This window comes from Narcine bancroftii, chromosome 3 (assembly GCF_036971445.1).
Source record: "Narcine bancroftii isolate sNarBan1 chromosome 3, sNarBan1.hap1, whole genome shotgun sequence".
NCBI lineage: Eukaryota > Metazoa > Chordata > Chondrichthyes > Torpediniformes > Narcinidae > Narcine > Narcine bancroftii.
In genome coordinates this window covers 167,280,717-167,295,493 of record NC_091471.1, presented here as the reverse complement: position 1 = coordinate 167,295,493, position 14,777 = coordinate 167,280,717, and the positions used below count along the sequence as shown (strand labels likewise).

At 40.4% G+C, this 14,777-nt stretch overlaps 1 protein-coding gene across 4 annotated transcripts in view; it reads left to right on the top strand.

The window, feature by feature from the left end:
- Nucleotides 1-14,777, top strand: part of tbck (TBC1 domain containing kinase) — a 278,142-nt gene that overhangs the window by 13,878 nt on the left and 249,487 nt on the right. For all 4 annotated transcript variants that reach the window (XM_069925750.1, XM_069925752.1, XM_069925751.1 and 1 more), the window contains one exon: nucleotides 4,448-4,520. In XM_069925750.1, the coding sequence (XP_069781851.1) occupies nucleotides 4,448-4,520 (73 nt within the window). The remainder of the gene's footprint in view (nucleotides 1-4,447; nucleotides 4,521-14,777) is intronic.

The following is a 14,777-nucleotide window of genomic DNA, read 5'->3' as shown; positions in this document are numbered from 1 at the left end:
TTTGGCAATGGGCATGTTCTAGCACCGTGCAACTTCTTGTTTTCAGATCTTTCCATCAACTTGATCCTCTCTATTTCTGTGATTTCATTTCCTATAGTTTTACACTATGTAAACAATTACTTGAGTTAGATTGATGGTAAACAAAATAGTATGGGGCACTTTAATATAAGTTGGCAATCATGGTTACTTACCTTTAATTTTTTGTTCATTTGAAAAAGGTTTGGCAAAATGAAGAATGTGTTTCTGCTAGATGGTTGAAAAATAACGTTTTTAAACATGCACATGATTAAGTACATCACTTTTGATGTATACATCTCCGATGTGCTTTGACTGCGTGCTTTGACTGTTTTAAATTTCAGAAGACTCTGGTCAGCAGCCATTCTCCAATTTGTATGTGCGTGTTGACTTGAGGAGCAACTAATTCTATTGTCGAATGCACTCATTACATGCTAAGATGTAATTGTACCACAATAGCTGAATTAGTGAAATTTCTCTCCCATTGTGCTTGTGAAGTTGGAACCAAAACAACATTTATTCTGTTGCCATGGATAGGCTGCTGTGACAAAAATGTATCAACATGTATTGCTGCTGTTTTCCACACACAAGCTTTAAATTAGCTTGGCAAAACCAATTAGCTAATAAATCACAAAAACTCCAATTTTCAATCCAAAAGGACGATCCCCCAAAAATGTTATGAACCCAGAGGACCCCAAAACCCAGCAGGAATAGATACTCACCAAGACAAATGGTTACTTAAACAAAAGTTGCTTTTAATTATCTTTAAACATGAAAACAGGATCAAACTTTAACTTATTACAATTAACTTAACTAACCTAACTTAACCCCCTTCTAATTCTAAGCGCATGTGTATGTAATGTGTATATAAGTTCAAAAAAAAGTTATTTGATTCACAGTTCAATCTCACTTCTCACTCCTCCAAGTTCACCGGTATCAGGGAACTTCTATACTGTGCACAGAATTCAACATTTATGAACTTCACCAGGCTTTGGTGATTGAAAGGTAAATAGTTATCTCTCAGGAAGGTTCTTGTCAGTTTTCAGAGAGAGATTTGTTGCTCATTGGACACCCACAACTGATTCCTTCCGATCAGCCACTTCAGTGTCTTGCTGAAGAAACTAGCCCCATCAGGATTTTTCAGATGCTAACCTTTCTTTCGGATCACCACAAGTTCCTTTTTGTTTCCCTTATTTCAAGTGAAACATTAGGCAGCCAGTCCTCTCCTCTTGTATGAACCACAAGGGCTTTGACAAGGCTGAACTAAGCACTCACAACCCGTGAATGGGTTGTCCAGCTTGTCCTGTTCCAGTCCCAGCTGCTGCTGCTGACTGTAGCACTGCTGAACTCTTTCTCTCTCTCTCTCTTTCTCTCTCTCTCTCTCTCTCTCTCTCTCTCTCTCTCTCTCTTTCTCTCTCTCTCTCTCTCTCTCTCTCTCTCTCTCTCTGCGTGCAAAACCACATGACTCTCTTCGAACAGCAAGTTCCATTCCAGACAACCTGTGGCTCAGATGAGTTCTTTCATCTGTCGCCTTTTTGTAAACAACATTCAAACAACAGTGAAGTCTCTTGGGCACTCTCCAAAGCATTTGCAAAGGCTCTTGAAGCCAGCCTGTCTAGCATGAGCAGACCTCCAGTATTTTAAATAAGATCTGTTTTAAAGTGTTTCTATGTGAGCTACACTAAAAAAAATTTGCCCCATTTTATCTCTCAAAAACATATCTATAATTTGTCACACTGCATATCCATCCAAGTGCAACAGCTGTTGACACTACTTTGCCAGAAGGTAAATGGATCTGAATGTTGAAAGTTCAGTGTTATACATTTTACTTTCTCTTTATCATCTTGAAACTATTATTTAGGAAACAAGTTTGGTTATCTTAATTAATATTTTGAGAGTTTCTTTCCATTTGAGCTACTGCTTAAAAACACTGGTATTCTCCACAATGATATAAAAGCATTTTCCAAGGGCTCTATATGCTAAATCTTCACAAATAGTCTGTAAGGCTATGATTTCAGTATTATATCAAGTTCTGGACACCATGCTTCAGGGCTCCATGGTATAATAAAGATGACTTATCCACAATTTAAGATAATTTCCAAAAAAAAGCAGAAATAAGTGAGATTCCTTTTTGACAGTGTGTTATTAAAATGGAGAAATCATAGCCTCACCACTGGTGAAAGTAGATTTGATAGTAACATTAAAAAGAGAAATTTTATCAGAAAAGGAACATCCCAGGGTTATGGTGAATTGAGATTAATTAGGTAACTCTGAGTCTGAAAGGCTTCAATCTATTCTATAACATGTAATGTTTGTAACCATATTTAAAGGAAATAGCTTGGAGTGTGTTAAGTCAGTTATGTTGCTGTGGAGATATTGGTGCAAAGTAGTGCAAAAGAATCAAGAAGGTTTATCCCAACAAAGAAAGGTTTTGTGTAAGTTTGTCATCGATGTTAAAATACAAATAAATCAAAACAATAATTCTGGTTATAGGGAAATGACGGTCAAGTAAAGACTATGATTCCAAATGCCAAAACACAAATTCAGAAAGAATCAATGGTTGAATTTATTTCTAACTTGCAGCATGTTGTTTACAAGAGATCAAGGGGAGGAAGAGATGTAATGAGATAAAAACAAGATAAATGACCATCTGCTTGCAGATGTGCATTGTTATCCATTGCAAGACTCTTCTCTCCAAGCATAATGCCCTCAGTATAGTTATATGGAAGTAAAGAACTCAGTTTTAAACCCTCATTCATGGCAAGATATCAAGTTTCTTCTCACTAGCTTTTGGGAAATTGGCATACATATCGTGAAAAGAGAAAAAAAATAGCTGTATATTTTTCTCTTGGGTACTGATAACTGACATTGTGTGAAGGCAACATCTTTGGTGCAGTGACCCCTTGCAAACTCACAACATTTGGGAAGCTCACTATTCTCTAAGTTCTCTAAGAACATTAAATTGTAGAAGGGGTAGGCAATTTTTTCAACTCATACCTATTTCTCAATTCATTACGATGATGTATGATCATCTGAGTTCCCATTTTCATGTGCTAATTAATTTTCCTTTAATATTCAAAAAATGTTGGTATCTGCCTCAAAAATACCCTCTGACTGTGATTCTACAAACTGCCTGGGCAGCGGATTTCAAAGATTTATAACTACTTCTGAATGAGTAGCCCTATATTTTATTGTGCTTGTAACCTCTAGTTCCAATCCAGGAGAAAATATCATCTATGCCCTGATAAGAGTGAAAAGAATTTTATATGGAGTCACAAAGCATGGAACAAGAGTTATGGCCAACTCATCCACGCTGACCAAATTGCCCTTCTGGGCTAGTACAATTTGCTTGTGTTTGGTCATATCCATTGAAGACCTTGCCGTTAATGTTTGTGTCCAACTGACTTTTAAATGTTAAAATTATACCTGCTTCCATAGCTTCCTTTTGCGGTTTGCTTCAGATATGTTTTACCCTTTGAGTTTAAAGGTTGTTCCTCATGTCTTTCTTGAATCTCTCACCTCAAGCCTCTGTCCTCTAGTGCTGGAATCATCTACTGGGGTGGGGGCGGGAGACTGAGCATTCACTTTATCCATGCCCTCCATAACAAACCTCATTGCCAACTACCAGCCTAATTTTCTAGATGCACCTCCCAATAAAGGCAAGCATGACAATTGCCTTCTTCATCACCCTGACTCACCACTTTCAGGGAACTATGTAGCTGTCTTCCTTGGTCTCTGTTCTACAGCATTTTACAGGGCTCAACTGAATTGTTTGAATAGGTTGAGCTCTTTTTCCTTGGAGGCTGAGGGATGATCTGTTGGTGGTGTATAAAGCTGAGTCAAAATCTTTTTAGAAGAGATAATGAATTTAAAAGGGGGATGTTTGGAACACACTGCCAGAGGAGATAGTGGATATAATCATTACATTTAAACAAGTATTTGATGGGCAAGGCATAGAAGAATATTTACATAATATGTGCAAATGAGACTGGTGTCAATGAACCAAAGGGTCAGCATAGAGATGGTGATATAGAACTCTGTCACACCATGATTTGAGTACAGGAGCAAGGATATCTTGCTGCAGTTGAATAAGCTGTGCTCTCCTCAAGGAAAGATACTCTTGCAAAGGAGGGAGATCAGCAAAGGAGGGAGATCAACAAAGGAGTGTCTCATGAGGAGTTATTAGATTGGTTAGGCCTTTGGAATATGGAAAAATGAGAGGTGTTCTCAGAGAAATCTATAACTGAGTAACAGGAATAGACATTCAAGACAAAGGGAGGAGACATTTCTTTACCCACAGAATGGTCAACCTCTGAAATGTTCTGACATCGAAGGGAGCAGAGGCCAACTCAAGAAAGGAAATTTTGCCCATTGGTATTAATTTCACCAAAATGTTTAATATCTTGGGGATCCTGTTCTTTCTTTTATACAGAAAGATTGGTGGTTGTAACTGAACATTATGAAAGGAGTCTGGAAGATTTATTGAAGGAACAAAAGTCGACCAGGTAATATATTAAACCTCTATTTATTCCATATCTGGAAAATATCCATAAAAATGTTTCACATAATTATGTAATAATTTGGAAAAAGTCTGAGTCTTCTGATTCTTTTTCATTGAGTTAAGGTCTATGCATTTGTCATTGGTAAGAATAATGTGAATTAATTGCAATAAATAGTGACTTGAGCTAGAAATTATTGGAGCTTGTGATCAAACAACTTACTTAATTTTCCTCAGACTTTGTAATGGAGGTTGATGTAAAGAAATTCAGCAGCCTGAAAATGTAGAATTTAAACAAATGTACTGGGTGGATTTGTGCACAACTGCCTATTTAAAGCCATTCTGTATGATATGAACTATCTTTGTCTAGCAATTTCACACTTTTTGAGAAAGTGTGCCAATTCATAATGTCAGTGATGTTTAATGAAATGATTTAGAGCAAAATGCTAGTGTTATTATGCCTTGTGCTGTAAATTTTCGCAGATGATTGTAAGAGGCAGGCACCATGCAAATGACTGCAGTTGTGAATGGTAAATATGGAAAGTTTTTTTGATCAGTGTGTCAGAAGTAGGCAACGTGATTTCAAAATGAAGACTAAGTGCAGATAGTACAACCCTGTTATAGTGGCAGCGACAGACATTCAAATCCAGCGTTGTCTGTAAGGTGTTTGTAAGTTCATCATGTGTCTGCTTGGGTTTCCTGCAAATGCTCTGGTTTTCTCCCACCCTTCAAAAAGTACTGGGGTAGTAGGTCAATTGGGTGTAATTGGGTGGCATGGGCTTGTAGTCCAAAAGGGCCTGTTACCATGCTGTATGTCTAAAAAATGTTTTAAAATATAAAGTGTATCAAATAAAATCCAGCAGGAAATAGTGTCTGATGAAATACAGCAGGCTGAGGGAGTAGAAAGAGTGGACAACATTTTAAAATACTTTCTGTTGTAATTAACACCTTTTTGAAAGGATATGCTTTTGATCTTTTGATGCCCTGTTGCCTTAAGGCATATGGCTGATTATTTATTTATTTCAGTTTTTAAAATAGTACAAATTTTAAAATTTGAACTGCTTAAACTAATCTAGAAACTTCAAGTCAGTGTTTGTATGTTTGTGGAGGGGAACTGAACTTACACCGAAAATTGGTTAATGTTAAAATGTTCCTTCAGACCAAGTTGATTCTGGTGCTTAGTTTGATATTTTATTTGGGTTGCTAGATAAAACTGTTTTACATGTGAATGAATAAAGCACACTGGGGTTGTACATTTTATCCTTTAATGTACAGCTAGTCAGAAAAATTGCAGATAACATCTCTAGGAGGTGAACATTAGAAAGGGAAATTTGAAAAATGAATAAGTGCCTGGGCAAAACAGGTTTGAACAAATGTTGAAACAGATTGGGTTCAGCATAAATGACCATAGTGGGAATCTTGACACCTCTCACTGGGCAAAGGAAATATTCTATAGTTTCAAAAAGCACCCTATTTCTTTGCAAGAAAGTAATGTTACTTTAATATTATATAAATGGTGACGTGTAGGACTGCTGGTGCCATTGTGGAACAGTAGCAAGGCTTCTGTTGTCAACAGTCACCAAGGCCGAGGAGCTTATTGCTGATTTTTGGAAAAGGAGGCTGAGTGACCATATAACTGTCTTGACTGATGGGACAAAAATGGAGAGAATTAATACCTTCAGGTTCCTTGGACTGCATATTTGAGAAGACCTATCCTGGAGCCAGCACATCAAGGCAACCAAGAAGAAGACACAACAATGCCTCTGCTAACTAGGGAGTCAGACGAGACTTGGTATGTTGTCATATCAAATCTCTGCAGGTGCACTGTGGAATAGATATAGACTAGTTGAATCACAACCTGATTTGTTAATTTGGATACCCAGAAATGCAGAAGCCAATAAACTTAGCCAGGTTCATCACAAGCTCTGACCCATCCATCAAAGACATTTATGTGAGGCACTGCCTCAAGAAAGCAGCCAACATCATAAAGGATCCCCATCAATCTGTGGTCTCCTGATATAGGAACTTGAGGTTCTCACTGCTACTTTGAGGCAGAAGGTACAGAAGCCTGACGACCAGCACTTCTAGGTTAAAGAACTGTTTTCTACAGCTATTATGCTCTTAAATCTCCACTGATCATGGACTATTCTGTTATTGCAAAATGAGTGCTCTATTTCAAAGTCACTTTTTTCTAGGATAACTGAATATTTATTATCTATATTTTTTTACATTTATTGTCCCTAATTCAAATTATATATACTATTGTTTCCTTTTTTTAAGTACTGTTCATCTGCAGCAAATCAGAATTTTGGTGCATTTATACTGTACATTGTGCAATGTATATGATAATAAATTTTTCATAATTATGCTTGCAACTCTGCAATCCAGTTTTAGTCAGGACTTGCAGCTATCTCCATGGAGTTCATACATTCTCCTTGAGACTGTATGGCTTTCCTTTGGACGCCTTGGTGTCCTCCCACGTCAAAGACATGTTTGTCATTGTAAGATATTTCTGGTTTAGGTATGCACTCAGCAAATCAGAGAGGAGTTGATGGTCTTGTGAGAGAGAATAGATAATCATGAAATAAGTGAGAGAATGTGTTCATTTGGATTCCTCTGAAAATGACCAGAAACTCAGCAAGCCATATGTCCTGCGATGTCAAAAGGAAAAAAAATGAGAAACTGTGGCTATATATTTTGATATGTGTAAGCAGCTAAATATCTTCTTGTATTTACCACAATACACAATGATCAATCTGTCGATCCATAATAGACATAAATTCAGCTGTCATTCATATCTCAGTGGACACGTACTTACAAATGGATAGAATAAGGATTCAAATTCTACTTTAAAATGTTGAGTATATCAATGTAATACTGAGGGAGTGTGGTACTATCAAAGATGCAGCTTTCGAGTAACGCATTGGATGTAGAATATTTACGTCAGCTGGAAGACCATGGGCTTTTCCAGGTTTACTGGCATTGTTATTCTTAAACATGGAGACGGGAAAATAGTATGCGAAGTAAGCAATGCACCCCAAAACGATATTTCAGTGCCTCTCCCCTTGATTTACAAGCTTGTGCATCACATTAAGTGTATTGTGTCTTTGGGATCCTTGCTATGGTTGGGAGTTCTATGGGTTAATCACCCTACTAATCCTAATGTCTTGCCCCATATCCTGAGACTGTGACCCCTCATTCTAGATTCTCTAGTCAGAGGAGACTTTTGCCCGCATACAGTCTGTTGAGCCCTATCAGAATTTTGTACTTTTCAATGTAATTGGATTTCAATGAGAAATTTTTTTAAAAGCCCTCCCAAAATGTCTGTTTTTTTATATTCCCAGGCAGAGCTTGATATACCAAATTGACTCTGCATTTCTTATTAAATACATATGATCCATCAAAAGTATTTCATTAAATATAATCCCTTCAAGACAGTGTGTGCTTGTGGAAGGTATATAAGTACATGTATTTTATACTTATAAAATATTCAGTTATGCTTGTTAACATCATGAATTATTTTCCAACTTGTGCATATTCTAGTTTAGACTCTATGCTAGTCACATAGTGGCAGTATGACTGGCTGAATTTCTAATTGCCACAAAAGAATTGTCTGGTGTAAGTAATATTGATTTATCATTGACCACATTCTACATTGGTCTATGCCAGTGGTTCTCAACCTTTATCTTTCCACTCACATCCTACTTTAAGTAATCCTTATGCCATCGGTGCTCTGTGATTAGTAAAGGATTGCTTAAGGGGCATGTGAGTAGAAATAAAAAGTTTGAAAACTACTGTTTTAATTGTATCTAATTGACTTATTATGTGCACAATTTCATAACTCTAAAGGAAATGGGCCAATGACAAATTTTCTCAAGTAAAATAATTCAGTAACAATTGAGTCTAGAGCAGCGATTCTCAACCTTCCTTTCCCACTCACATACCACCTTAGAAATCCCTTATAGCATAAGGATTACTTAAAGTGGTATGTGAGTGGAAAGAAAAAGGTTGAGAAGCACTGATGTATACGATCCTGCTCTTTTGGCCAAGTAATTGAATTCTGAAAATACCAAGTGAACAAAATTATCATTTTAAGGCAATATACTTTGATATGGCTAGTGCCTTTTATCTATTTTTTTGTGCAGAATGTGTTAATACTAACTGAAAATGAAAGGCTTTGATGATCTGTCATTTCCTTCCATCCCTCTTGCTTCCTTTGATTAAGAGGTAGAATAGTGTTAGCAAGAGCTTTGCCTGTGTATGATTAGCAGGCCTAAAATGGCTGATTAATCCCTGGTGTCAACTACTTCAGATGGTTATTGCATGAAAGCCTGGTTAAGATTTTATTTTGCATATTGTGTTCTGTGAAGATGCATGTGTTCCGAATAATTCCTCTTATTTCCCCCCCAGCATATTTAGCTATGGCTTAACTGCACTTTTTTTAACGTATCGGTGAAACTCTAAGGGTCCCCCAATATCTGATATTTCATTGCTCCCTTTATCTTGCTGAGATGCATATGTTAAATTAAATTTAGACAGGCAAAACAGTAACAGGCCCTTCCAGCCCATACCACCCAAATACCCTAATTAACCTTGCTGTGTACTTTTTGAAATAATTCTAATTTTTCTCGAGATTTGGAATGGTGTGTGTGAATGCAAACACTCTTTTTAAATTATGCTAAAACCCTGTCCTCTAATGCTGTCTGTGTAGAGTTTGTATGTTCTCTCCAACTTTGCACCAATTTCCTCAGCTTTGATTTCATTCCCCCATTTCAGAGACATGATTGAAGGTAATTAACTAGCTACTCCTAGTGTTGATGTGCAAAAGTGTCGAAGGTAATTTGATAAGCATGTGAGAAAGTGCATGTTGCTCCAATGCTTCTTCTCAGTGGGAGTGTTCTCCCCATTTCTGTTGACCTGCGGCAGTCCGCTACTCCCTGAAGTCTTCAATTCCTTGCGGCCACTGCCAGCACAGACATCGCCATCTTGGGCACAGACCCTGAGATTGCAGGATTTTAATTAAAAACACCGTTGGCTCCTTTACCAGGCCATTTAAAGCCTGTATGGAGTGACCGGCATTAGAACCGGGCAATTTAACCTTTTAGAGAGGCGCTGTATCTTCACTCTCTGGGTTTGCACTAATGGCAGCGCTGCTGTTACAGTAGTTCTGGCATGCTCCCTTTTATTTTTTGTTCAAAGGGAAATTGGGGAAAAAATTGAAAGCTGTGCATGTAAAATTTCTTACAGCATTATTGAAAGGTGATCATGTTAATTCTCTTGCTCAACATTTTTCAGCAGATATTCAGGATTGAGGATGGTCTACTTCCACACTAGTTTTGTGGGTTCTGAGGAGACTGACAAGGCCAAAATAGAAACCACAGACTCCTCCAGAGTTGGGATGGGTAATGTTGAATAGGTAGGCAGATTTCTAAGATGTGTGCTCCTTCTACCCTTTGCACAGGATTTCTGTGGCCTCCTGATGTATGGCCTCTAGGTTCTCAGTACTAACTCGAATGCTCTTTCTCCACTTAAGTGTTCATTCACCAGAGATTCCCAAGAGTCAGTGGGGATATTGAATTTTTTTCAGAGACTTTAAGAACATTCTTTCATCTTCTTGTCTTTCCATTTGGTAATCACACATCGCTTGGAATAGACCATGTTTCAGCAGTCTACTCATGGCCATTCCAAAGGAGGACAGGGTCATAGGTTACCATATTCTTTCCTTCTTTGGCTTGGCTTCACGGACGAAGATTTATGGAGGGGTATGTCCACGTCTGCTGCAGGCTCGCTGGTGACTGACAAGTCCGATGTCGGACAGGCAGGCATGGTTGTAGCGGTTGCAAGGGAAAATTGGTTGGTTGGGGTTGGGTGTTGGGTTTTTCCTCCTTTTTCTTTTGTCAGTGAGGTGGGCTCTGCGGTCTTCTTCAAAGGAGGTTGCTGCCCGCCGAACTGTGAGGCGCCAAGATGCACGGTTGGAGCCGATATCAGCCCACTAGCGGTGGTCAATGTGGCAGGCACCAAGAGATTTCTTTAAGCAGTCCTTGTACCTCTTCTTTGGTGCACCTCTGTCTCGGTGGCCAATGGAGAGCTCACCATATAACACGATCTTGGGAAGGCGATGGTCCTCCATTCTGGAGACGTGACCCACCCAGCGCAGTTGGGTCTTCAGCAGCGTGGATTCGATGTTTGCGGACTCTGCCAGCTTAATTACTTCGATGTTGGTGATGAAGTCATTCCAATTAATGTTGAGGATGGAGCGGAGACAGCACTGATGGAAGCGTTCTAGGAGCCGTAGGTGATGCCAGTAGAGGACCCATGATTCGGAGCCGAACAGGAGCATGGGTATGACAACAGCTCTGAACACGCTGATCTTTGTGTGTTTCTTCAGGTGGTTGTTTTTCCAAACTCTTTTGTGTAGTCTTCCAAAAGCACTATTTGCCTTGTCGAGTCTGTTGTCTATCTCTTTGTCGATCCTTGCATCGGATGAAATGGTGCAGCTGAGTTAGGTAAACTGGTTGACCGTTTTGAGTTCTGTGTGCCCGATGGAGATGTGGGGGGGCTGGTAGTCATGGTGGGGAGCTGGCTGAAGGAGGACCTCAGTTTTCTTCAGGCTGACTTCCAGGCCAAACATTTTGGCAGTTTCCGCAAAACAGGACGTCATGCGCTGGAGAGCTGGCTCTGAATGGGCAACTAAAGCGGCATCGTCTGCAAAGAGTAGTTCACGGACAAGTTTCTCTTGTGTCTTGGTGTGAGCTTGCAGGCGCCTCAGATTGAAGAGATTGCCATCCGTGTGGTACCGGATGTAAACAGCGTCTTCACTGTTGAGGTCTTTCATGGCTTGTTTCTGCATCATGCTGACGAAGATAGTAAAGAGGGTTGTTGCGAGGACGCAGCCTTGCCTCATGCCGTTGTCAATGGAGAAGGGTTCGGAGAGCTCATTACTGTATCTGACCCGACCTTGTTGGTTTTCGTGCAGTTGGATAATCATGTTGAGGAACTTGGGGGGGCATCTGAGGCGCTCTAGTATTTGCAAAAGCCCTTTCCTGCTCACGGTGTCAAAGGCTTTGGTGAGGTCAACAAAGGTGATGTAGAGTCCTTTGTTTTGTTCTCTGCACTTTTTTTGGAGCTGTCTGAGGGCAAAGACCATGTCAGTAGTTCCTCTGTTTGCACGAAAGCCACACTGTGATTCTGGGAGGACATTTTCGGCGATACTAGGTATTAGTCTATTATGGAGAATCCTAGCGAAGATTTTGCCTGCAATGGAGAGCAGCGTGATTCCCCTGTAGTTTGAGCAATCCTGCTCAATCAGCCCTGCTCCAGCTCTTTCAACAACCCTTGAGTCTAGAGCTGGATGAGGTCCTTACCCAGGAAGAGACATATAAGGCAATTGAACAACTGAAAAATGGCAAAGCAGCAGGTATGGATGGAATCCCCCCCAGAGGTCTGGAAGGCTGGCGGCAAAACTCTACATGCCAAAGTGCATGAGTTTTTCATGTTCTGCTGGGACGAAGGAAAGCTGCCTCAGTTTGCTCTGCTGGGACCAAGCATGAGTTTGCTCTGCTGGGACCAAGGAAAGCTGCCTCAGGACTTTCATGATGCCATCATCATCATCATAGGTTACCATATATTACCATAATAAATATATATGTGGTAATATATGGTAACCTATGTCCCTGTCCTTCTTTGGAATGGTCATCCTAACTGGCAGTCAAATGGCTAGCCCAGCTGAGCCAATTGGATATAGCTAAAGCCTGAATGTTTGGGCTGGAAGAGAATGTTGACATTCATTCTCTTGTCCTTCCAAAGAATTCAAAGAATTTGCAAAATTTACATTGTTCTGCATCCTGGGGCCTTTCTATTGGATATCTTGATGGTAGGCAGATGTCCAATAGAAATTTGGTGACCTATGAAAAGTTATTGAATGCCTAGAGTGCAGGAGGTTCAGTACCTCACTAATAACCATGAAGTGTACAGCCAAGGCCCTACCTTAATGAAAGCTGAGAACTGGGGTGAATTTATTAAGGGCAGAAAGGCAATCAATGCTCGTGAGGAGGAACACTTCCAAGATCTCTTGACCCATTGCTCTGTACTAACATGGACACCCTAAAATCCATATCAGGAGCCTAGAAAGGCAAATCTCCTGTCCACCAAAAGAGAAGAAAGGCCATATCTCAAATAAAAATATATCAAGGCCTTGGGAGCTTATAGTATCTCACACAAAATTGGCAGAGAAGAGCTTCAATCCAAATCCAGAATATCCATGTCAGGAAGAGCGGATGTCTGATGTTGTAATTGTGACCATCTTCAAGACCAGGATCTTCCTACTGTGTGCCATGGAGAAAAGCATTGTCTGCTTGGATTATGGGTATGTTAGCAGCATGGAGAGAAATGTAGAGAGGCACCAAACACCAAATAAAGTCTTTACTCGATCTCTCTTAAAGTATTTATTACCATCAATTGGGAAGGATTTTATCTGCAGCCCTTGGTATATTGTGTCATCTTATGTTTGCTTCATGGTGTAGTGTGCAATCAATGATGCTAACCTGCAACAGAGCCAATCTCAGTGGAAGGTCATGTTAAGAAGGGCTTTGTCATTAGAGACACAGGAAACTGCAGGTGCTATAATCTTGACCAAACAGTATGAAGCTAAAGGGACATAACAGGTCAGGCCACATCCACTGAGAAAAATGTACAGTCGGCATTTTAGGTTGGGACTTTAGTTTGAGACTAGGGTGGGAAGGGGAGATGGAAAGCATAAAAGGGTGGATGGGAAGGTGTGGTGATCCTGGTATTGCATGCATGTATGTAGTTGCTCTCTGCAAGCTGGTATGGAGGATCGGCACTATAGGCTGACTAGGGGAAAGTAGCCCACTGCTCTCAGTTCAGATTGGGACTAGCCTTGTAGATGGCTAACATTGCCATGTTCTTGCTAATAAAAGCCTATGTTATTTGCATAACTCCTGTTTTGTGAGTTATTGACTGTGGTTCAATTTTAATATCAAGATTCTTTTGAGATGACTTCAAAAGCGGTGCCTGATCTGAAAACAGAGTCAGGAGATGAAGACGATGGAACAGTTGGTGGAGCATAGGCTTGCCGACCGGAGGCTCTACACCTGCCTCTGCTCTCTCCTCTGGGGGCTGCAGCACCGGCACTTGTTCAAGTCCCTCAGCTAGTGCAGCCTCCAGCACCGCTGGAACAGATGCCTGCACCCAGACCTCAACTTCTGGTAAGAATAGAGCAAATTATGAAACCTGGCAGGCTTGAGCTAGACCTATGGCTCCTGGAAGCTGCCACCCACTTTGAGCATTGGCTGCGGTGCCTGGAAGCATTCTTAAATGTGGCTGGAATAGTGGATGACGAGCAGAAGCTACTCATACTGGTAGGCACCAAGACTTTTGTGCTGATAAGAGACAAGGACACTTATTTGGCTGCTATCGTAGCTTTGAGAGAGCAATATGTAGGCAGGCGGAATGAAGTGCATGCCAGACATTTGCTGGCTACACACAAGCAGCAGCCAGGAGAGTCGATCAGTGATTTTATCCTGACCCTTCGTGACCTGGGTAGAGCATGCTTAAGGAGAATGGAGTCTGCTGAAGAATTTGTTCATATACTGGTTCTAGATTCATTGGTCTCTGGAGTAAAATCAAATTATGTGAGACAACGGCTGCTAGAGAAGAGTGAGTTAGATTTAAATCACCTACTCTCTCGACCTTGTGCTTAGAAGGCGGGATATCTAATCATCTGAACCAGCTGCTAAATTATGACTGCATGCTCCTACTGTAGTCGATACCCTGCAGAACCACCTGAATGGCTGGACTCAAAACTTGGTGGGTGACCCTGTCATGGCTGCAGCTCCACAAAATCAGATGAAATGCTACTTCTGTGGTCAAGCTAAGCACCTGAGATCCCGATGCGCTGGTAGAGAGGCTGTGTGTGTTACATGTGGCAAGAAGGGTCACTATGGAAAGGTCTGCAGAGGGCTTTCTAAAAGGACCACCAAAACTACTCTTATATCTGAAGAGGAGCAGAAAAAAACCATTAATCCCTCTGTCTGCTTATCTCAAAATCTCCCGCTGGCTCACAATGCTTTGTGCGAATCTAGTTAGAGATAAACGACAAGTGAAGAACAAGATGATTACTCACTGACAATGCTGGACTCACTGGAACTTAATCAGGCAAGTAGCCATGATTTAACTCATTCCATGCTGAACATAGAAGTGGATGCTGCACAAACTGCTTGATCGACAGTGGGAGCACCGAGAG